The following is a 25466-nucleotide window of genomic DNA, read 5'->3' as shown; positions in this document are numbered from 1 at the left end:
TGCTTGACACACTGTGAAGTGAATTAAATTGACTGAAGACTGGCATCTGTGATATTTGGAATCTCAAGGAGGCTGAGATGAATCAACCACTCAGCACTACCAGCTGAAGATCGTTGCAAATGCTTTTGCATGAATGCGCTTGGCTTCTTCATTGAGGGTGTGGGTATTTGTGGAGCCACCATCTTCCATTAGATGTTTAATTGTCCACTGCAATTCATGACTGATGTGGCAGGACTGCAAAGCTTTGATCTGATCTGTTGTGGAATCGCTTGGCACTCTATCACATGCTGCTTTGACAGTTTGGCACGCATGTAGCCTGCGGTTTTGCTTCACGAGGCTGACATTTCCTTTTTATGTATGTCTGGTGCTGCTTCAAACAAAATGCTCTCCTGCACTCCTCTTTGAGCAAGGATTAGTCTCCCATCTTGATGGTAATGGTAGAGTGGGGTATATGCCAGTCCATGAGGTTACAGATTGTGGTTGAATACAATTCTGCAGCTGATGGCTCACAGTGCCTCATGGATGCCCGGTTTTGAGCTACTAGTTCTCTTCTGAATCTATCCTATGTAACATACTGGTAGCGCTTAATATAATGTGCGGTATCCCGAGTGTGAAGACAGGAACTTAGATTCCATAAGGGTTGTGTAGTGATCATACCTACTAATGTTGACATGTAATTCTTTCCCAATGGTGGGATGAAGGATGGTCGTGTGCAAGAGACCAGTCTGAGAAGTAGAGAAATCCGGGGTTAATACTACGGGTTCTGCATCTTGAGTTAACAAAGATGGGTAAAGTGTGCCATGGAAGGACAGACACACGAGGATGAGAATTTTACATTTGAGTTGGGAGACTAAGTTTACAGAGGATTGAGAATGGAAGATTGACCGGATGTGCAATGCAGCAATCCTGAAGATGCCTACAGCGTGGGTGGTAGTTCCTGCAGCAGATGGACTGAGATAGAGGTGCCCAGATACTGAATGTAGGGAGCCTTTCTGACGGAGAAGATATGGGATCTGAAGTTCTGATTGGGGCTGACTAGGGTGCTGAGGTTGCACGCAGTCTGGTTCACCTTGCATCTTTGCCCACACAGAGAGTGTGGTTGAATTGATGGCATAATCACAACTTGCGGTAAGGCAGTGGCTTCTGTCTTCCAATTTGCTTGAAAGAAATTGTGGGACATCCACGACTGGACCCTGGCAGTCTTGACAACCTATAAGGCATTCAAAAGGACTGGTAAAGAAAAAGCTGACTGTCACAATTGGAATCTGGCCTGCCAGTGAATTCTGTTGGCAAGCGGCAGCTTTTTTCTGAGGCAGATTTTAAATAAATTTGGTACCCAATTCATTTTTTCCAATTTAGGGGCAATTTTGCGTGTCCAATCCACCTACCCTGCACATCTTTGTGTTGTGGGGGCAAAACCCACACAAACACGGAGAATGTGCAAACTCCACACGGTCAGTGACTCAGAGCCGGGATCGAACCTGTGACTGTGGTGCCATGAGGCAGCAGTGCTAACCCACTGCTTCACCGTGCTGTCCTTTTCTGAGGAAGGTGAGGAGCCAAGGATTGATCCTTGAGGAAATCCAAAGCAATAATAGAGGCAAAAAGGGACGTTATTGATGTGCATGCTTTGCTTCTAGTTGGATAAGTAACAGAAGAACTAAACCAGTTCCAACGTTCAGCTGAACTAGATAAAGAGGAATAATGTCCCACTGTCACGGCCAAAGAGCATCTCCTATGGAACATTGGTTAGTGCCCTGCTCTGTAGGGGTGGAAATTGAGTGGAAGAGATTCAAATCAGGGTTTGTAAGAAAGATGGGAAATGGTATGAGAAATCCAGTTCAAGACTGGAGAGGAAAGGGAGGTGGGATGACACTTAGAAATGTTAACAGTAGTTAAGAAGTTTGATGGTGTGGCGTGGTATGAGAGAGAAGGCCCATACCTGACAAAAGTGAAACCATTTGCAGTGTTAACTAGGATAGAAACTATGAAGAAAATTTGTGTTGTCAGCAATTTTACAGCAAATGAATCAAGGAAGAGGGCATTCTGGACAGAGGGGACTAAGAGAAGCCCAACCAGAAATATTGGCAAGTTCAAGGCTGGGCAGGAGAGGTGTGGAGTAATCCTGGGGAAATATGACTCGTCGGGCATGAGAAGTTGAGGGTGGGGGGTAGTGTCCGTCTGAATGAGAAAAGTTCATGAGCTTCGTGCATTTGTCGGAGATGATTGGTAATGGAGAAGATAAGCTGAATGTTTTCTTGGCTGTCCAGTGTGACCCAAGGACTTTGACAAGAGTCATCCAGACTCAATGCAAGCTCCCTTTTTTCTCCATAGGTGTGTTGTCAGACCTGCTGAGATGGTCCAGTACTTTCTGTTTCAGATTCCAGCATCCGCAATAATTTGCATTTATGATCTGAGGGTTGTTTGGGCAGAGGAGATGGAGCTTAATATGCTTCCAACAGATCATCGATAGCATCTCAACAGACATGTAATATATTTGTTTTATTCTAGTAGGGGTATGTACATATGTGTATATCTAAAATTTGTTTTGTTTCATACCCTTTTCAGTCCTGGTATTTTTATTCATCCTTGGGATCTGAGCATCCCTAGCATTCCTAAGTGGTAGTGAGCTGCATTCTTGAACCACGCCCAAGTGCTGAACGTATCATAAAAATTGTATGTTTTTTAAAATAAATTTAGAGTACCCAATTATTTCTTTCCAATTAAGGGACAATTTAGTGTGGCCAGTCCACCTACCCCGCACACCTTTGGGTTGTGGGGGTCAAACCCACGCAGACATGGGGGAGAATATGCAAACTGCACACGGACAGTGACCCGGGGCCGGGATTGAACCCGGCTCCTTAATGCCGTATGCAGCAGTGCTAACCACTGTGCCGCCCTATAAAAATTATTCACGCAAAAGCTAAATGTCTTGCTGCATATGAAGAGGGACTTGGGAGTCCTAGTTCAAGATTGGTTAACGTGCAGGTTCAGTAGGCAGTTAGGAAGACAAATGCAATGTTAGCATTCACGTCGAGAGGGCTAGAATACAAGAGCAGGGATGTACTTCTGAGGCTGTATAAGGCTCTGGTCAGACTCCATTTGGAATATTGTGAGCAGTTTTGGGCCCTGTATCTAAGGAAGGATGCGCTGGCCTTGGAAAGGGTCCAGAGGAGGTTCACAAGTATGATCCTGGGAATGAAGAGCTTGCCATATGAGGAGCGGTTGAGGACTCTGGGTCTGTACTCACTGAAGTTTAGAAGGATATGGGGGGATTTTATTGAAACTTCCAGGATACTGAGAAGCCGATAGAGTGGACGTGGAGAGGATGTTTCCACTAATAGGGAAAAACTAGAACCGGAGGGCGCACACCACCTCAGACTGATTCTTTAAAACAGAGATGAGGAGGAATTTGTTCAGCTAGAGGGCGGTGAATCTGTGGAACACTTTGCCAAAGAACAAAGAAAAGTACAGCACAGGAACAGGCTCTTCGGCCCTCCAAGCCTGCGGCGACCATGCTGCCCATCTAAACTAAAATCTTCTACACTTCCGGGGAAGGTCGTGGACGCCAAGTCACTGAGTGTCTTTAAGATAGATAGGTCCTTGATTAATAAGGAGATCAAGGGTTATGGGAAGAAGGCAGGAGAATGGGGATGAAAAAAAATATCAGCCATGATTGAATGGCGGAGCAGACTCGATGGGCCGAGTGGCCTAATTCTGCTCCTATGCCGTTTATTGCAACAATTGCACAAGACTTAAGTTGTACATCAGTCTGAAATCTTGGGGCTTTTATTAATATTCATTTCTCAGTTAAATTACTCAGTTCATGAAATGGTTTATGCACATACTCTTTCTCATCGTGCTGTAGTTCACAGCTTTAGGTCAACCTTTGAGGCTTTGAAAAATCCTTTCAAAAATAAAGATTTGAGTTACAAGTGAAGTCAAAAATCAACCAGGAATTTTTTGTTCATTTACGGGATGTGGGTATCGCTGGTTAGGCCAGCATTTATTGCCCATCGCTAGTTCCCCGGCGAAGGTGTGATGACCTGCCTTCTTGAACCGCTGCAGTCTCTGAGCTGTAGGTATACAGTGTTTCTGGGAAGGGAGTTCTGAGATTTTAACCCAGTGACAGTAAAGGAACAGCAATATATTTCCAAGTAAGGAGGATGGGCAGTGATTTGGAGCAGAACCTCCTGGTGGTGGTGTTCCCAAGTATTTGCTGCCCTTACCCTTCTTTGTGGTAGTGGTCCTGGTAATGAGTTTGGATGGTGCTCCCTATGGAGCCTTGGTGAGTTCCCGCAGTGCATCTTGTAAATGGTACACACTGCTGCCATTGTTGTTCTTCAGTGGTGGAGGGATTAATGTTTGTGCATGGGATACAAATCAAGCGGGGCTGCTTTGACCTGGATGGTGTTGAGCCTCTTGTGTTGTTGGAGCTCCACTTATCCAGGCAAGTGGAGAGTATTCCATCACACTCCACTTGTGCCTTGTAGATGGTGGACAGGTTTTGGGAGATCTGGATGCGAGTTATTCACCACAGGATTTCCAGTCTCCGATCTGCTCTTGTAGCCGCAACATTTATATGGCTAGTTCAGTTCAGTTTCTGAATGTAAATACCTAAACTCATCTCCATTAGGAGGCACTGAAAAACTATATGCTGCTCACGAGGAAGATGGCAAAACTAAACTGTACTCTTTTGGGGGGGGGGGGGGGGGAAGAGGACTATTTGATAAATCCAGTTTTTGGTGCCTTGCACTGGACATTTATACCAAAATAAAATAAATCACTCTGCCAGTCTAACTGCACCTGTGAAAGGACATATTGAAGCTTTTCCTTCCTCTATTATAATCTACCACCGATAAAACAACATTTGGCACTGCCAATCTGTATTTGACTAATTGATGTGGATGTAACTCCATAAAAACATGTTCCTGCTTTCAAATCAATTGAAAGTGTGTACGTTCAGTCAACACAAAAAAATATTCATCTATTAATACCCCGAAGACACTTTTTAGATGAAGAGACCCAACTCCACACCTTTTAAGGTGCTTTTCATGTCTACCAGTGTCCCACCTTGAGTTTCCAGGAATGACAAGATCCCAACAAAACGGCTGCAGGCTCCAGCATCCTCAGAGCCAATGTGCTAAAATGTAATAAAAACAAAAGAAGCTGGATAAACTCAGCAGGTTTGCTCGCATCTGTGGAAAGAAACAGAGTTAACGTTACAAGTCTAAATTACCCGACTGCATTTAGGATCCTATTTCAGATTTCCAGAATCTGCAGCATCGTGCCTTATTTAAGTGATATAATGTACACAAGCCACACGTGGAGTTTTTTGACAACTGGATGGTTTCAACAGTTCACATTAAACAGTAAGATAAATATTCATGATTAGAACAAAACATTTTAGATCCATTTTATTGCGAATTCTCATCATAGTTTCAATAAATAATTTTTTAAAGTTGTAAATCCTCTTTTTTTCATGTAATTGTCAAGTTCCATGATGTTTCGCCAAGGTATGATGAACTCGTACAGTTATACTGCATTTAAAAGATTCTCTCGATTGATGCTTTAGACACAGGAATAACTCTATTATACTTAGGAAATTTATAAGCAGAAAAGTGAGGGGGGGGGAGGAGCAAATCTATTCACTGGTGTGATCCAACATAAACAAAATGCATGGTTCTGTCAGTTAAGATTAATGAATAGATTGAGGAATTAAAACCAGCTGAGATCTAAACATCTTCAGTTTTGTATCTATTGATCCAGTTCACTTTTCTGTTTACTCACTGGTGTGATCCAACAGCAAATAGCTCCACTTTGATCGAAAATAATGAAGAAAATGTATGATTTTGTCAGATAAGATTAATTAATGAATAGATTGAGGAATTAAAACCAGCTGAGATCTAAACATCTTCACCGTTTTGTAGTTTCCCTTCTTTATTTAGAAATTGTCAACCAGAAATGGAAAAATGATGAAAGATTGAGGAGATTGCTTAAATCTGGTAAGAGGGTCTAATCCAAGTGTCAAATGCTCTTCAAGGGCCAAATAAATCTTCAAGAGGTAGAAATCTGCTTACTATCCTACTGTAGTGATATTCGGTGAGTCCTTCTAGTCTATAAATGCCAAATGTTTCTCAGTTAAGCATAGATTCATAGAATCTACAGAGCAGAAGGAGGCCATTCAGCCCATCGTTTCTGCAAGGGCCCTTGGAAAGAGCACCCCACTTAAGACCATGTCTCCACTCTAGCCCTGTAACCCAGTCACCCCACCAAACCTTTTGGACACTAACCATTTAGTATGGCCAATCAACTAACCTGCACCCTACTTAAAATTTTGTTAGGTGCTGTATATTGATGCATTAATGGTTTCATGGGGCAATTAGATGCCTTTTAGGCTAAAGCAATTGAGAAAAATAAGAGTGTGGTTAATTTCCACAAAAAACATAGAGAAAGACTTGGCTTTTATACAGTGCTTTCAACAACTTCAGGGCTTCCCAAAACACTTTACAGCCATTGAAATACTTCTGAAATACAGTCACTGTTGTAATGCAGAAGCTGTGGCCTCCAATTTGCACCAAACAAGGTCCCAGAGCAGCAGTGTTATAATAATCAGATGATCTGTTTTTGTGATGTTGGTTGAGGAATAAATATTGACCAGGATGGGGCAGCACAGTAACATAGTGGTTAGGATAGTTGCTTCACACCTCCAGGGTCCCAGGTTCGATTCCCGGCTTGGGCCACTGTCTGTGTGGAGTCTGCATGTTCTCCCTGTGTGTGCGTGGGTTTCCTCCGGGTGCTCCAGTTTCCTTCCACAGTCCAAAGATGTGCGGGTTAGGTGGATTGGCCCTTGGTGCCCACAAAGGTCAAGTGCGGTTACAGGGATAGGGTGGAGGTGTGGGCTTGGGTAGGGTGCTCTTTCCAATGGCTGGTGCAGACCCGATGGGTTGAATGGCCTCCTTCAGCACTGTAAATCCTATGATCTCAAAATAGTGCCATGGGATCTCTTCCATCCACTCGAGGGGACCGACGTGGCCTCAAGTTTAATCTTTCAGCTAAAAGACAATGTCGGCAATGGTCCAGCTCCCCACAGTCCCACAATGCATGGTCAGCCTAAAATTTGACCTTCCATCCCTGAAATGAGACTCAAACCCAGAACCTTCCGACTCTGGGCAAGAATGCTACCAACTTAGTCAGCCCCATGGATTTAATAGTCCTTTTCTGTTCCAAAAAAAAATATCTTCTGCCTTTCATGTTTTCAATCTGTTTGCCAAACATTTCATTATTTGGGCTGTGTGCGCAGGCTGGTTGACATGGCCTTTGGTACAGATATTTATTAAATCAGCAAAATAATCTGTACTCAAAAGACTTAATCAAGATCAGTAGATTTATGCTGTCTAATCAATTTGCACAGCACAGGCCCAATCTAAAGACATTGAATTTGCGGGTTTAAAGACAGGAAAATGTTTTTGGACAGTTGAGTTTTAGTTATTGCTGTAGAATTATTTAGAGAAATGCTCTTTATTTACCCTCAGACTATTAAGTTGGTTCTAAAAACATAATGCTATTAGCTCAATAAGCAAAAGTTAAGTTAGCAATTGTGAAAATGTTGATTTGAGAAATAATCACACAAGACAGAAAAGTGATTCTTCTTTGCCTGCCTGGTTTTACAGAGTATTTATATGGTTCTTTCTCGGCATTAATGCTGAATCAGTGAACAGTTTGTTACAGAGCAAAAAATCATTTATCTGACCAGACGAGTAATTGGACATAAAATTGATCAACTTGTTTTCACTGCTATGGTGACACTTGGTTTCTTTGCAACGCATTTTCCTTGGCCATATGTAGATTGTCAACACCTCCACCAATGCGGCTCTGGAATTAGCTAGATAATGAGGTTAGAGTGGCTTCTCCCTTCCCCAATCCATGAGTTGCACCTGACTCCTTTAACCCCCATTCCCACTAAATTTCTGACTGTCCCCCTTTCATTCCTAGTCCCAAACGAGCCAGGTTTGTAATTGGTTCCCTCTCCTTGGGTGTGTAGTCCCTCCTTTTCAAAATCCCATCATTGTCAGAAAACGCGTCCTTGGGCATCCCCCTGTCCAGCTCTTAGTAACAACTATTCCGTGGACAAACTACCTTTCCTCGCCAAGGTCTTTGATCATGTTGCTTATCAATTCAAAGCCTATCTTTCGCGCGTCACCTTCAGTGAATCCCTCCGAACTGGATTCTGCTCCAACAACAACGAGAGTCTCAAATAAAATTTGAGTTTCAGTTTTTTAACATTTCGCTGACTCTTTTTGCTCTTTTACATCTTTTCAACTTTTTTTTCATTTCCATTTGAAAATAAGAGATACAATTTTGAATAATTCCACTTGTTTTTATTTCTCCCAAGTTCTGAACATGTTTTATTTTTGTTGCCCTTTGTTGCTGTTAATTTCCTTTTGAAGCAAAGAAACATTCATGCAGACTTCAGTGACGGGGATGTGCGGAGTAGTTGCACATCAGGGGCTCTCCTCCATATGACAGAAAAATAGACATTTTAGGCCGAATTTAGCCTGCAAAATCGAATTTGAACATCCCCTCACCCTCAACAATAGTACGAACAACAGCTCAAGATGCCGCAGGGACACCAGAAATTGCGGCAAGGGACAGGAACAATGAGCAAGTGGGTCAGGGGAGCCATGAGGTGAGGGCTACCCAGCCTTCCCCTGAGAGGAGGAGACTGGTGACCCAGAAAACAAGCCCCCCGTGATGGATGTAGGATGTCCTTAACCAAAGAACTGAATGCAACGAAGGATGACATTAAGGCCGAGATAAAGGCGACGGTCGAGGTGGCGGAGGCGCTAGCTGCCATGCAGACGACGGCCAATGGCACAGGGAGGAAACTGGAAGCCTCGGGGAACACGATTCGAGAGCTGGAAACGGCGGTGATAGATCAGGATGGCCAAACCGCCGTCTTACAGGCCGAGATCAAGAGGTTGGTGGTGATCCAGGGATGCCTGAAAGGGAATTTCGAGGACCAGGCGAATCGGTCGAGGAGGCAGAACATTTGTAGTGGACCTGCCAGAGGGAATTGAGGGCAGGGGCCCAACTGACTACGTGGCCCAAACCAGCAGAGATCGACAGGGCTCACCGGCTGCTCCGACCGAAGACACGGGCCGGGGAGCAGCCGAGGGCGATAACAGCCAACCTCCACAAATATCAGGACCAGGAAAGGATCCTTCGCTAGGCTCGAAAGACAAAGGTGTGCAACTGGAAGGGACATAAAATAAGGACCTGGCCGTCCTGGCAAAGTGCAGGGCTGAATTTAACCATTGAAAGGTGGCCCTCTACAAGAGCAAGGTCAGATTCGGGATGTTATTCCAGCCAGGCTCTTCGTAACTTAGCGGGGTAAAGAACATTATTGAACTGCCTCGGCAGAGGCAGAAGAGTTCGTCCGTAAGAGAGGCATCGGTGAGATAGACCTAGTGGAGGCGAAGGAAAGAAATGGAAAATTTTGCTTGGGACTGCATCACCTCACTCTGAACAAGGGAACCATCTCGTAGAAAGGAGGGGGCGATAGCAGAGTGGGCATAGAAGTGGGTCAGATTGACCCTGGGAGGGGGGCCACCACAATAGTAGGAAAGCTAGCGGCAGGAAGAATGCGAGAAAGGGGGGCCACGGTGCAGCTCTTACTGGGGGGGGGGGGGGCAGTTAGAAGAGGGGGGTGAGGGGCTGGAGGCAGGGGGGCAGTTAGAAGAGGGGGTGAGGGGCTGGAGGCAGGGAGCCAGATAGAAGAGGGGGGAAGGGGGGGGCAGAGGGGGAACCATAACCACGAGGGGAATGAAACGCGGGGGTTGCGGAGGGTTCTGGACTGGCCTCCGGTCAATATCGGAAACGTGGAACAAGATGGCATCACAGGCACCCGAGTCCCTGAACAAAGGGAAACCGCGGAGTGCATGGGCTCACCCACATGGCGTTCACACAGTTGGCGGTCATGTTGGGTGACCCCTGGACAAAGGGAATCCCCGGAACACACGGGCCTGGCCTCATGGTGAGAACGGTGACTGCAGCTATTTAGGAGGCCCCCTAATAAAGGGAAACCCCAGAGTGCAGGGGCACATCCACAGGTAAGGATGGTTGATCCCGCAGGAAGCGAGGGGCCAAAACAAAATCAGGATAGTCACCTGGAACATCAGTGAAAAGATCCAGAGTCTTCTCCCACCTGAAAGACATGAAAGCTGACATAGTCTTCTTCCAAGAGACGCACCTCAGGGAGAAGGATCGACTGCGGGTAAAGGAAGATCTGGGTGGGACAGACCTACCATTCCTATTACGGGACGAGGGCTAGGGGCGTAGCCGTACTGATAAGTAAGAGGACGGTACATCATCATCAGCGGTGTCCTGGTAAACATGTATGCGTCCAACTGGGACGACAGAGAATTCATTAACAAGACCATGGTGGATATCCCCGACATAGCCATGCACGGACAGATCATGGGAGGGGACTTCAGCTATGTACAGGACCCACGGATGGACAAGTCAAACCCCAGAACGGGAAAAATGGCAGGCATGGCTAGGGAACTGGGAACATTTATGGAGCAGATGGGGGCAGTGGAGCCATGGCGGATGAGAAGGAATTCTTGTTTTTCTCACAGTACATAACGTCTCTGCCCACATCGACGACTTTGTAGTGGGGAAATCCGTGCTTCCAGAAATAGTAAGAGCGGAATATTCTGATATTGTAATCTCCGACCACGCTCCACGGCTGTGAGGTTGGAGACATCTGTGCCTAACTCCTCACATGGAGGTTGGACACGACCCTCTTGACCGACAAGGTCTTCTGCCAAAAAATATCACAGCCCATGCTAATACGTCAATAACAACAGGAACAGGAAAGTCTTACTTTCCACGTTCTGGGAGGCACTGAAGGCTGTGATTAGAGGAGAAATAATCTCCTATAAAACTCAGAGACAGGGAAGAGAGGGCGGCCAGGCAACAACTGATCGACTCCATCCTGGAGGTCGACAGAAAGTACTCCCGAGGCTCCGACCGTAGAGCTTCTGGCGGAGAGGAAAATGCTACAATTGGACTTTAACCTGCTATCCACCAAGAAAGCAATGTATCAATGCGGGGATCTTTCACGAGCTTGGGGACCAGGCTAGCTGCCTGCTGGCTCACCAGCTGAGAAAGCAGGCAACCATGAGGGAAATAGCTCAGGTAAAAATAATAACTGAGAAAGACTGGCAGCTGCACCAAAAAAGGTTTACGAAGCATTCCAGGCCTTCTACAGGGGACTGTATACATCCGAACCCCATGACAGGGACTTGGGAATAAATGGTTCCTCGATGGACTAGACATGCCAGTCGTCAGGGACGATAGACGAGGCCGATCTGGAAGCACCACTGGAACTGGAGAGGTCATTGAGAGTATCAGCTCCATGCATGCGGGGAAGACGCTGGGACACGACGAGTGCCCAGCGGACCTGAAACACAACCTGCGATGGCACTGGCCCACACTTGCGGGAAACGTTCGGTGAGGAGGGGCACCCAGCCTCCAACGCTAACCCAGGCCACCATATCGCTGATACCCAAAAGGAGAAAGACCCAACTGTGTGGTGATCATACAGACCCATTTTGCTGCTCCGTCTGGATGTGAAAATACTCGCAAAAGTCATGGCCAAGCGGCTGGACAACCGCGTACCAGAGGTGGTCGCAGAAGACTAGACGGGCTTTAACTGCGAACATCAGGCGCTTGCTGAACATGATAATGACCCCATCTGTGGAGAGAATATCAGAAGTGATCGTCTCCCTGGACGCAGAAAAAGCCTTCGACAGAGACGAGTGGACATACTTCATTGAGGTACTCAAGGAACTTGACATGTACAGTGTAATCGGCACAGTTATCCTTACTGCTTGTGTAGTGTACAATATGTAATATTTTTGGAAAAAGAAACATTCATGCAGATCTTTTGGCAAGGATTTTGGAAAGAGAGAACCCAAGAAGATGCATTGAATTGGGGAAATGGAAATCAGATCATCATAAAATCTAAGAAAGCTGAAGATCTGACAGGGAAGGGTTTAAGGAGTAGGAAAGCAAAGTGACAAAAATGAAAATGAAAGACAAAGGTAGGGAGAAGCAGCAGTGGAAGACTATCTGTGAATGTTCAAATCGGCAATGCAGCCACAGAATACTGGATAAATAACTTATTAAACATTCAAATGTCCGCATACAGTTGTGCAAATGGTAGTGTTTTGTGGAGGAGGGACAATCCATCTAAGCTTCCCTTGTTCATATCCACATATTTCTGAGGAAGAACTATTTGTGACCCCTGAAATTATATCCAGTCACATTTAAAATCCAATGTTGCCTCTTAAGTTTTTGATGAAGTCCAATAACCAGAGACACTTGTGTGTTAAAAATATAAATAAATAAAAGCACCCATGCAATTATAGATTTTATCCTAAACTTGGTGGGTCTGTTGAAAGCCCATATCGTTGGTGCTTCCCTAGCGTTTGGTGGCTGTGATAGTCCTGGGAGCAGTTTGATGTGATGAGACCAAATTGTCCGATGTGTAGTGGAATATTAAAGTAGAATAAATTTAGTGTGTTTCTCCTCTCATTTATATTAAGCATATTGGACAACAATAGAGGTTTCTTTTCTAAATACTATGTCAGGCGGTGCTGTTATTAATTAACCTTCTGAACAATCTGCTTCTCTTACAGTGAAAATGTTAATCTTATCTATCAAATACCATTTCCCCCTACAAACATTTGCATACCGTTTCCCTTCACAAGCTTTGCATACATTTTTTTCCCTTTTTCTCATTCCCTCTCACGCAAAAGCCAAATGGTTCAGTGTAGCCAGAGAACCCCCTCCCCACTTACAGAAGGAACAGTATTTATTTGGAAATGGAACAGGAGGTTGGCCATAGAGCTCCATGAGCCTGCACCATCATTCAATAAGACCACGTTTGATCTAACACTTTCTTCCCTTGCCTTGCCATCTTTACATTCCAGTCAGGTCCAAAAATCTAGTTCTCAGGCCCGAAATGATTGCGCATCCAGAGGCCTCCGAGTACAGAATGATTACAGCGCAAGATTGGGGACGTTTCGGTCCATCAAGTCTGTCAGCTCTTCCGTCAGAGCTGTTTAGCTAAATCCCACTTCCCCGCTGTCTCCCTGCAGCTCTGTAATTGTTTCTCCACGGGTGCTTATCCAGATTGAACCATTTACTGCCTAAAAATAATTTTTCCTCGGGTAAACTTTGGTACCTTACCAATCGTCCTAAATCTTTTTTTTATTTCTCACTGTCTTTCTACCAGTGTGAACAGATTCTCCCTATCTACTGAGTCTGGGCCCTCGTGATTATGAACACCTCTCCCTCACCCTTCCCTTCTCTAAGGAGAACAACACCAACTTATGAACAAACAACATAGGAGCAAGGAGCAGATCATTCGGCCCCTCGAGCCTGCTCCGCCATTCAGTAAGATTATGGCTGATCTGTGTTGAGTGCCACATTCCCCATTTACCCCGATAACCTTTGATTCCTTTGCCTAACGGGAATCTGTCTACTTCTGCCTTAAAAGCATTCAGTGACCCTGCTTCCACAAACTTCTGAGACCCAGAATTCCAAAGTTGCACAGCCCTATAAGAGAAAATATTTTTCCTCATCTCTGTCCGAGAAGGGGGACCCCTAATTTTAAAATAATACCCCCTAGTTCTGGAGTCACTCAGAGGAAACATCCTTTGAACATCCACCTTGTCAATATCGTTCAGGATCTTGTTTGCTTCAATCAAGTCACCCCATATTCTCCCAAACTCCAGCGGAAACGAGCCAAGCCTTTCCAGCCTACCTTCATAAGACAATTTCTTCATTCCAGGTATCAATCTAGTAAACCTCCTCTGAACCCCCTCCCAATGTATTTATATCCTTCCAAGGTGACCAAAGCTGCACATTATTCGAGACGCGGTCTCACCAATGCCCTCTATAACTGAAGCATAACATCTTTACTTTTAACTTCTCCAAATGCCTGTTGAACCCCACAATATATCTTCCTCCAGTCTGGAAAAACCACCACGGTTTCATATCACTCAACCATACTACCACAGTCCCTTTTATTCTATTGGCTGCAACTTTGGTGACAAGACCATTATGTGGTACTTTCTTAAATGCCTGTTGTAAGTCCATATACAACACATCAGTTAACCTCCTCGACCCTCTCTTTTGCCTCCACAAAAAGCCCAATCAAGTTAGTCAAACAAAATTAGCGTTTAACATCTGTGTTGGGTTCCCTTAATTAATCTGCATTTGTCCATGGCTGTTAAACGTAGTCCTAGATTTATCATTTCTAACATGTTTCCAACCACTAACTTTAAACTGACAGGTCTGTAGTTGCTTGCACCCTTTCTCCAAATGTTTGTAACCCTTTTGAGTGAAGAAATCTCTCCTCATCTCATTCCTCAATGGCCGACTCCTTATCCTGAAACTATGGTTGCTCTCTAGATTTCGCACCCAGGGGAATGAGCCTCTCGGCGTTTACACTGCCAAGCTCTTTAAGAATCTTGCACGAGATCAACTATCATTCATTCTTGTAAACTCCAGAGTGTATGGACTCAGAATCACTCCTCATTGGGCAACACAAATTCCAGGGATCAATCTAGTCAATATTTGTTGCAGCCACCAACTCCATCCCACCCTCCCCTCCCCCAAAGGCAAGTATATCCTTTCTTGGGTAGGGATATCAAACAATACACACGGCACAGATGTGGTCTCACCAACGCCCTGTACAATTTCATATGATTTTTATGAGTAAACCGTAATTATGAGTTTGGTGCATTAGTTCATTACCCCCTTTATGGTGTTGAAGTGATGTGCATAACTGGCTATTTTGAAATGTTGTACTTTATAGATAAAAGCAAAATACTACTGATGTTGGAAATCTGAAATTAAAATAAAATGCTTGAAACGTTTAACGGGTCTGGTAGCATCTGTGAAGAGAGTACCCAAATTAACGTTTCAAGTCCTTATGGCTACTCTGGGTGGGTGAGATTGTAAGTTTGAATGAGGGTTTGCATTCTGCCATCCCTGAGGTGCAGCTGAGAGTAAAGTTTGCTTTAAGTGTATGCCCAGATATTTAACTGCATGATGTTCCGTACACACAATACCAGTAATGTACATTAATTAAACATGGAACTGTTTCACTGAACTGTACGCTACAAACTGATTTCAGTAAAGTATATCAATTCCTTAGTTTTATGTACCTTGTCTTCAAGCTTTTGGACACTTAAGTGTCCTTTTCAAAAACAAACCCATCTTTTCAACATTTTAAAGTAGTTTGTGACATTGTAATGCTGCATTTTCCAGCACGGGCTCTTAAGAATTCTGAAAGAATTTTAAATAGCAATATTCTTTATCAACTGAAAATTGCAATTGCATGAAAATGAAGGACAAGAATAATAATCAGAATTTATGGTAGTGTTTAAAAGGTGAATATCTTTTTTTTCCCCCTGGCACCAGGTTACTTAATAATGGTGGACAGTGAATGGAGTTCTGTACAGTGTGTGATTTTGTTTTTAAATGGTTGAAGTGTTGAAAGTAAAAGAGCGTGAAACTGCTATCTCACTTAAATATGCACATCAGGAGCGCCATAGGCCCCTGAACAGTGTTGTCATAGGCCCCTTAACGGTGTTGCCAGGCTTAATAGTGGCCGAACGATTTAGTTATATTAATCAAATTGAATTTCAATTTAATGCTGTAGTTTTGTAAAAACCCCTCCATGAAGCCTCCTAATAAAGGATTGATTTTATGTGCCCCACACAAATCCTTCCTCTCTAAGTTTGTCCTGCCGCTCAGTGTTGTGTGTGAGTTTGTTCTCTGGCATCTTTCAACACATTTGTCATTTCTTTGCAGCATTCCCGTGGTTTGGGATGGATATTGGTGGAACGCTGGTGAAATTAGTTTATTTTGAGCCAATTGATATCACAGCTGAGGAGGAGGAAGAAGAAGTAGAAAGCCTAAAAAGTATTCGCAAGTACTTGGTGTCAAACGTTGCCTATGGGTCCACGGGCATCCGAGATGTGCATCTTGAGCTCAAAGACTTGACACTTTGTGGCCGCAAAGGAAACCTGCACTTTATTAGATTTCCTACACATGACCTACCTACCTTCATTCAAATGGGGAGAGACAAGAACTTTTCAACACTACACACGGTGCTTTGTGCCACTGGAGGGGGTGCTTATAAGTTTGAAGAAGAATTTCGTACGGTAAGAATGTGTTGGTGATGAAGATCCAATTGATGTATTGAAACACAGGACAAATACAGATTTTATGATCAGATATATTCATCATTAGGATTAGGAATCAAAATCATTTTGTCCCTTGTTAGTTCTATCTGTTTCCCATTTTGGATGGTCAAACATGGGTGCAGTGCCATCTTAGGTGACACCTAGTGACACCGTCTAAGATTTGTACCTTTTAGGAATGACCACTTGAATGAAAGTCTGAAGAGCTGCTTGACACTCGCACTCTGGTAACACTGAATTAACACCTTAATGTTAGCATATTCCAGCACAAGTGTTTTAAGAACTCTAAAATAATTTTAAATATCAAATAATGTTAAATATCAATATTCTTCATCACATTTGCATGGAAAGGAAGTACGAAGAAAAAAAAATCAGAATTTATTCTATTGCTTAAGAGGTGAATGTTTTTCCTGACACTGATTCTACGTTTCCGAATAATGATGGACATGGAGTAGAATTCTGTACGTTGTGATTTTTTTTTTAAATGGCTGAGGTGTTGGGGATAAATAGCATGGAACTGCCAATCCCCTAGTAAATATGCACATCGGAGAGAAAAATGGACAGGTGATCAAAAGGGGGAAGGGAAATTGGAAAATGCACTGACTGCATATTGCCCTCAGTACAAGTGCTTTTATTTCTCTGAACTAATCTTTTTGCCGGGGTCTCAAAACTGTTGAACTGTTTACAAAGGTAAATTTACCAAACCCACAGCCCAAGCATAGAAAGGAGCCTGGGTTAATCAGCACTGCAACCCCTTAAGTACATCCTGCAAGTGTTTAAAACCCAATCTTGGCATCCCACTTCTCGATATATATCCTATATGAGATCAGTCATGATCATGTTGAGTGGCGGAGCAGGGGCTGAATTGCTCTTAGTTCTTATGATCTTATACCTTCCTTTCGACCTGAAATTTAAACCTTGACCCCTGATCTCAACAATAACAATTTGAGGTGGCAATCATAGAATCCCTATAGTACAGAAGGAGGCCATTTGGCCCATCCAAGTCTGCACCGACCCTCCGAAAGAGCACTCTACCAAGGCTCCATCCCCGTAACCCCATCTCATGGCAATTTAGCACAGCCAAGCCACCTAACCTGCACACCTTTGGACTAGGGGAGGAAACCGGAGCACCCGGAGGAAATCCACGCACACACAGGAAGAATGTGCAAACTTCACACAGTCACCCAAGGTCAGAATTGAATCCAAGTCTCTGGTGCTGTGTGGTAGCAGTGCTAGCCACCGTGCTGCCCACTGAACCACTACGTCATTGTGATAGTTTGGAATAATTAGCTGTGCTGTGAAAGGTGGGCAGGTGTGGTGCAGTTTACAGTTTGCTGGGATCTCTATTTTCCCCCTTTTGATCAATCTTTCTGTCCTCCTTTTGTTGAATTCTAAACTGCTCCCATGCCCTGGGCTTGCTACTTTTTCTAGCAGCTTTATATCACTCCTCTTTGGGTCTAATGCTACCCTTAATTTCTTTTGTTGGCTGCTTTTCCTGTTGTGTTTTTGCTCCAGAAAGGAACATATTACTGTTGCAATGCATACATTCATTCCTCAAATATTAGCCATTGCCTGTCCATCATCATGCCTTTTTAATGAAGTACCCCAATCTATCGTAACCAACTCGTGCCTCTTACTTTGATGGTTTCTTTGTGTAGATCTAGGACTCTAGTTTCTGATTGGACTACCTCGCCTTCCATTCCAATGAAGAATTCTATCAGGTTCTGGTCACTCTTCCTTAAAGGACCCCACACAAAAAGATTATTAATTAATCCCTTCTCATTGCACAATACCAAATCTAGGCTAGCCTGTTCCCTAGTTGGCTCCTTGACATACTGATCTGAAAAAACATCTCTTAAACAATCCAGGAATTCACCTGCCACAGTATTATTGCTAATTTGGCTTGCCCGGTCTTTATGTAGATTAAAGTCACCCATGATTATGTAGCATCCTTGCTACATGCATCTCTAATTTCCTGTTAAATGCTATCCCCTACCGTACCACTACTCTTTGGAGGCCTATAGACAACACCTACTAATGTCTTCAACCCCTGTTTGCTTTTTTGCTCCGCCCAGAATAGTTCTGCATCTTGACTTTCTGAACCAATATCCTTTCTCACTATTGCAGTGATTTCATCTTTTACTAACAATACCACCCTACCTTTTTTCATTTTTGCCTGGTTGGAGTCATAACCAGCACAGAGGAAGATGGTTGTGTTGTTAGAGATCAATCATCACGAAACCTGGTTACCTTTTTCCATCTTGCCCATTTTTAAATGATCACTCCTGTTATTTCAGGCAATTTCACTATGATTGATGCTGGAAGGTGTTCATGTGTTGATTTAGGAAGGAACCAGATGGCGATTCATCCTTCATAGTTAAAATTTATTTTATGGGAATGAACATTGAACCTCATTGTTCCTTGTGCAGAATTTTCTACTGCAATTTGTTTGCCAGGAATTAAATGGGAGCAATTTACTGTTCTCTTGTTTCATTTTTGAGAATATGTTAGAATTGAAGAAAAACTTGAGCAAACTATTTCTTATTCTGAAAGTAGTGCTGGAGATTAATATTGATTTTTCTCTAATTCTGTCAAACTGGGATCTTGTTCTGACCCTCCAGTGACACTAATAGACTTTGTTTATTTCAGATTGCTAATCTGCAGCTACACAAACTGGATGAACTGGATTGCCTGGTCAATGGCCTTTTGCACATTGACTCTCTCAGTTTTAATGGCCAGGCAGAATGTTATTACTTTGAAAATGCCTCAGACCCTGAGAAATGCCAGAAGATGCCTTTCAACCTTGATGACCCCTACCCTTTGCTTGTGGTGAACATTGGTTCAGGAGTCAGCATATTAGCTGTATACTCAAAGGACCATTATAAGAGAGTAACTGGGACGAGGTAATATGTTACAGGATTACAATTTATGTTTTTTTTTTCTATAATTTACTTTGCCAAATAATAAATAAACCTTGCAACCCACATCATGGTAGATCCCATCACCTCTTCTGTCTCACCCTATCTTTTCTGTCATTCCATGTCTATCTGATTATCAGTTAGAGCTATGCCTTTTTAGCTTCCCTGCCTCATGGTAAGTGACACTGGCTTATTCTGTTGAGAGTTTTCATCATGTATTCTGACCCAGTTCTATAACCGCATTTGGGCTGAAGTGAGTAAGACCAACTCTATGAATATATATTCTATTTGTTGCCCATTAACTTTTTGAGAATTAATTTTCAGATATTTTAATAGAAGCATTAGTCCATCGCTGTGACCTTTCATGAATATAAACATTTAGACTGGTATTTAAATATCAGTGAACGGAGCAGTGCACATTTGTATGTATAGAATTCTACTTTGCCTTACTGGACACCCATATGAAACCAGCAAAATAATTGTGTCTTTGAGCCATGTTGCTCTGAGCAGGTTCTGGCCTCCGACCAGTACCTGCAGCATCCTGGCATTACCAGGGAAACCCCTCCATCCACAAAATAGGCAAAACCATTAGATGTAATGGGACCCTGTAAAAATTGGTGTTATTTGGCAAAATTCAGAGCTTGAGAAATAAAAGCAAAGAACACTTAATTATTTCCAAATATTCACATTACTACTTTAAAATGCCTATGTTGCCTGAAATGTTGACTTTTTTTTTTGTTTTTTAGTTTAGGAGGTGGAACCTTCCTGGGCCTCTGCTGTTTACTTACAGGTTGTGAGACTTTTGATGAAGCTCTCGAAATGGCATCAAAGGGCGACAGCACCATGGCTGACAAACTTGTGCGGGATATCTATGGGGGAGACTATGAGCGTTTTGGTTTGCCGGGATGGGCAGTTGCATCCAGGTAGGTACTAAAAGCATTTAACTCTTTAGCTCTTTGAACACTCTGAGCCCAATATCTTTAACTTCTATGAAGCGTTGCAGTTTTCAAGCAATAGCTTGCACTGCACATAGAAATTAGGAGGACTTTTGTTTTTGCATGTTTTGTCAATCTCTGTACATATAAGCTCCTTAGATTTTAAATGTATAGGGTAGGCATGTTGCCAAACATCTGCTAAAGGATCTACCCTGAAATGTATTGGAGAGATGTCTTAACAGCCAAGCATCTGATGATGGATATCATCTGAAATGCCAGTCTGTCTTTAACGTTAACAGGCCAATTGTTTATTTCTAGCACCTTCTGTGTTTAGTTTTGCACTTTCCGTCTTATCTCGAGGAATATTTTAATATTGATTGGAAGCTATTTAAGATTATGACCATGACTAAGTGTTTGAAAATGCTTCATTGCTAGCGTACGTGTTGCAGGGGAGAACACCATGCCAAGTCGTGGCAGGTGCAATAACATGATTATGAAATCCTTTTTATAATTAAAATGAAAAGTCAACTATATTTAAATAGTGCACACTCTCATATCAGCTTAAAATATTAAACTATAGACCCATAAATGTTATTAGGCTAAAGAATGTAGTATTGTTAATCACAAACTGTGATTACTGCCATTATGCTCACATTTATATAATGACAACAGATAAACAAGGTCCAGGTTGGTCATAAAAGCAGATCTTTTTGCCTTTCTGAAGTGAACAAGACCAAATTCCTTTTTAAATTGACAAGACTGCAATTTTGGGTTTTGTGGATTTAATTAGTCATTGCCTCAAATGTTAAAATCAGAAAAGGTTCCCCGACAGCTTGTCAATTTTACTCGGTGTGTTGCTGAGCTACACCATGCAGGAACATTTCCGTGCAGTAACATTCTACTCTAAATCAGATGGCGCAGATTTCAGGGTGCTGTAATTAGCTTGACCGCCCATGTCGCAGCACGGTAGAACAAGTGGATAGCACTGTGGCTTCACAGCGCCAGGGTCCCAGGTTCGATTCTCCGCTGGGTCACTGTCTGTGCAGAGTCTGCACATTCTCCCCGTGTCTGCGTGAGTTTCCTCCGGTTGCTCCGGTTTCCTCCCACAGTCCAAAGACGTGCAGGTTAGGTGGATTGGCCATGATAAATTGCCCTTAGTGACCAAAAAGGTGAGGAGGGGTAATTGGGTTACTGGGATAGGGTGGAAGTGAGGGTTTAAGTGGATCAGTGCAGACCCGATGGGCCGAATGCCCTCCTTCTGCAATCTATGTTCTATGTGTCAGCCATTGTCCCTACCAGTGTTCCTGTTAAGCTTCCTGGTTGTATAGTAACTCACAGCATGTTACACAGTTCAACAAACAGACTCTTAAACAGAGCAGAAAATTAGAAGGAACATTGCTTTCCCACTTTTGGTTACTGTCCAGCAATCCCTGCGGCCAGTGCCTAGCTATGGCATGTACACAGTTCAACAAACAGACTCTTAAACAGAGCAGAAAATTAGAAGGAACATTGCTTTCCCACTTTTGGTTACTGTCCAGCAATCCCTGCGGCCAGTGCCTAGCTATGGCAATCGGGTAAAGAGGAGCGATCTGATAGCCCATACCGCCCTGTAGGACATCTATACTCAACATTTGCTTTGAACTTGGGCTAAGATAACAGTGTTGGATCACTCAGCAATCTTTTTTGGTGATGTTGGTGACAGTCCAGAGGTTTGCACCATTCCTCCTTTCTGTCAAAACCCTCAAAACATTGCTCAAAGCATTCCGCGAGTTCCAGTGAGGTTTGCGAGTGACCCGACATTATAGCCTCCAGGATTCAACTTTTCTAGTGGTCTACAATCAATAGGAGCCATAGTCTCCATGATCGGATGTCACAACCCCTCTACAAATGGAATTTGAAAGAAAGACCAACAGGCCACCTGTGGTTGCCTGAATCAGACTGTCCACCACATTGAATGAATGTGGCCTACGAAAATGCTCAGCAGGATTCGAGGCAATCCACCTAACAACAGTGTTGTCATTTGCCTGTCTGGCTTGGACTTTTAAAGCTGCAGGGTGTCATTCGCAGGAAAAGCAGGAGAGGCAGTGGCGTAGTGGTATTGTCAGTGGACTAGTAATCCAGAACCTGTGTTTGAACTCTTACTTTGGCGAACTTTGAGTTCAATAAAAATCTAAGTGCCCATGAAACCAAATTGTTGATTGTCGTAAAAACCCACCTGGTTCAGCGTTGTCCTTTAGGGAAGGAAATCCGCCATCCTTACCTGGTCTGGCCTACATGTGACTCCAGATCCACAGCAATGTGATTGACTCTTAAATGCCCTTGGGAATGGGCAATAAATGCTGGCCCAGCCAGCAAGCCCATATCCCGTGAACAAATACAAAAAGGGCCCAGCATGTGCCCAGCACCTTCAGAATTGTACTCCAGCAAGAGACTGAAGTAAAACGGCCAGTTTTGTTTACTTGTAGAACAGTAATTTAAATTTCTGTAGCACTCCATTTGGATGCATAGATATCTCCCAAGGCCTCTGCAGCTCACACAAAGAAATAAAGGTGAAGAGCAGAAAGCCTCCAATGACTAATGTTATTCTGATATTTGCTTATAGATTTAAAATAATGTAAGTTCTTCATAATTTAATAATGAACTATTTACTTTTCTCTTGTAGCTTTGGAAATATGATTTGCAGGGAGAAACGAGATTCCGTCAGCAAAGAAGACCTAGCAAGAGCTACTTTGGTCACCATCACAAACAACATTGGATCCATAGCCCGAATGTGTGCTCTGAATGAGGTATAGTAGTTCTGTCAGTAGTTAACTGTTTTGCAGATGATGGCTGGCTTTGCGATCAGAAACCTAATTAGAATAGCCATATAAACAAACACTGGTTACAAGTGCTGATCAAATTAACTCACCTGCTGCCTGACTTCCCTGTCCATCGTCTAGAAGGCACATGTCAGGACTGAGCTTGCCAGGATGGGGATACTGCGTGTGTCTACTCAGTCCATGCATTAGAGTCCTCTTATGATCGGAAACAAAACTTAACAGTTATGAAACCTTGGGCGGGATTCTCTCAGCCCAGGCCGGGATGGAGATTCGGCGGGCTTTGATCGCGCAACGCTGATTCTCCGGAGAGCGGAGAATCGGTGCCAGAGCGCCCCCCCCCCGTCGGCGATTCTCCACCCGGGATGGGCCAAGCGGCCGCAAAAAAAATCCGAGTCCCGCTGGTGCCATCCACGTGTGGTCTTACCTGGCGGGACCTCGGCGTGCATCCATCCAGGGGCGGCCTGGTGGGGGAGGGGGGGCTCCGCTATGGCCTAGCCCACGATCGGGACCTACCGATCGGCGGGCTGGGGGCCTCTTTTGCTCTGCGCCGGCCCCTGTAGCCCTATGCCATGTTGCATCGGGGCCGGCGCGGAGAAGGGACCACCACACAATCGTGGCGGTCGCACGCCCCGCGGCCTCCAATTGACGCCGGTATCGGCAGCTGCAGCGGCGTGGGTTGCTCCAGTGCCTTGCTGGCCCCCTGTAGGGGTCAGAGTTGCTGCTCCTGGGGGCATGTTGACACCATCGTGAAACGCGACGGCGTCAACACTTAGCCTCAGGATCAGAGAATCCCGCCCCATATCTCTTGATCTGAGTGCATGTAGTGTAATATTGCTGGAAATTGAAGAAAATAATGTTATTGTAATATTTGCTGATTTGTGGATGTCGTCATGCCTCACAAAGTTGCATTTCTAATAAGTTCATATCACATCTCTCAAAACAATGGAATACTTTGAAGTTAATTGATGTTGTGTGGTTGAATGCAACCATTAACTTTGCATGCTTCAGAGTCCGATAAACTCAGTGAGATGAATGACCAGCTAACCTTATTTTTTGAGGGGCGGTAGTTAAGGAGACAATCTCTCAGTTTAGCCTCTCACCTGAATAATGGCATTTAATTAGTGACACTAGCAACAGATGTTGCTCAGTTGGTCGTGTACTCGCCTCCGCATCAGAGGTTATGACTTGAAGCTCCACTCCAGGATTTGAGCACAAAAGTCTTGGCTGACGCCAGCACAGTGCTGAGGGAATGCTGCAGTGTTGGAGGTGAAATCTTTCAGATAAGATGATTGCCTTTCGTGGATCGAAGAGATCCAGCAGCACGAGCAGGTATGTTTTCCCTGGTGCCTTGGCCAACATTTATCCCTCAATCGATCAAAGTCACAAAAAGGGATTATCTAATCATTTTCACATTGCTGTTTTTTTTTTTTGGAACCTTCTATGTACTAATTGCCTGCTGTTGGTTTTCCATACATTGCAACAATAACGTTTATTTTTCCAAAAGTACTTGATTGGCTGTAGTGATTTGGGATTGCTGTGGTGATGAAAGGCACTTTTTAAACACACGGGTTTTTTTTCTGTCTTTGCACTGGACTGTTGGGATGTCTGTCAGGATGTTCAACTTTTGAAATGTGGCTTAAATACAATACCATGGGTGAGAATGTTAAACTGCTACTTATCTTGATGTGTCCTGACAGGAAAGAATTCACATATCTGGTGTGATAGAAGCTACGCAGAAGAATGTTTCTTATCTCGATAGCTGCCAAATCTATGAAAGAACTTGAAATTCTCTGTACTTTCGGCTTCTTTACAGTGCTGCCTTGTGACGTGAAGATCAAGCAGCATTGTACAGGGCTATGAAAGCTCAGAGACTTCACATCATTGAACAATTTTAAATGGGAGTCTGTTCCTTTGGCCTATGCGGTCTACTCTATCCGCCTACCAGTGATTTAGTCATGAAAAGTATCGCTATATGTAAACTAAAAATGGCAATATCTATCTATATAAAATATATATTATCAACTAAGAGTGTTTAAGTAGCTGCTGTATTTGGTGAAGTAATTGTAGCATCATTAATTGAACATAGTGAGAATGACGAGCCATCCTGTAACCAAGGCATCAGACGGGTTCATCCAGATTTCAAAAAGCCTTTGTGTTGATCATCGCAAAGGTGTGATTATGTTCTGCAACCCTTGATCCGATCCCAATAAATGCTGTGCTTGCTCACAACACCACACCCTCATTCCAAGAATGAATGAGAAGATAAAAATAAAGTTGCTAATGGTATTGTTGGGAGCCCAGTTAAACAAAATGTCCTCCAGCTAGACAAACCTTTGCAAGTGCTAAGGTTTGTAAAATTGTCCTGTTCACCTTTAGTCTGACTCAAACTTTAAATACAATTGGCGAAAGGTTATCAGATTGAATATGTCAGTTTTTTTCAATTGGCCTGCTTCTTAAACTCCAAATTTAATGGGCTCCTGGAGATGGAATTCCTGAACCGTGTACTTC

At 43.6% G+C, this 25466-nt stretch overlaps 1 protein-coding gene across 1 annotated transcript in view; it reads left to right on the top strand.

The window, feature by feature from the left end:
* Positions 1 to 25466, top strand: part of LOC140426831 (pantothenate kinase 3) — a 50249-nt gene that overhangs the window by 8715 nt on the left and 16068 nt on the right. Inside the window, exons 2-5 of the mRNA XM_072512060.1 lie at positions 15895 to 16247; positions 18936 to 19189; positions 19951 to 20127; positions 22802 to 22925. Coding sequence (XP_072368161.1) covers positions 15895 to 16247; positions 18936 to 19189; positions 19951 to 20127; positions 22802 to 22925 — 908 coding nt within the window. The remainder of the gene's footprint in view (positions 1 to 15894; positions 16248 to 18935; positions 19190 to 19950; positions 20128 to 22801; positions 22926 to 25466) is intronic.

Source organism: Scyliorhinus torazame, chromosome 7, assembly GCF_047496885.1.
Source record: "Scyliorhinus torazame isolate Kashiwa2021f chromosome 7, sScyTor2.1, whole genome shotgun sequence".
Lineage (NCBI taxonomy): Eukaryota > Metazoa > Chordata > Chondrichthyes > Carcharhiniformes > Scyliorhinidae > Scyliorhinus > Scyliorhinus torazame.
The sequence above is the reverse complement of the archived record's forward strand: the minus strand, read 5'-3'. Positions and strand labels throughout refer to the sequence as shown.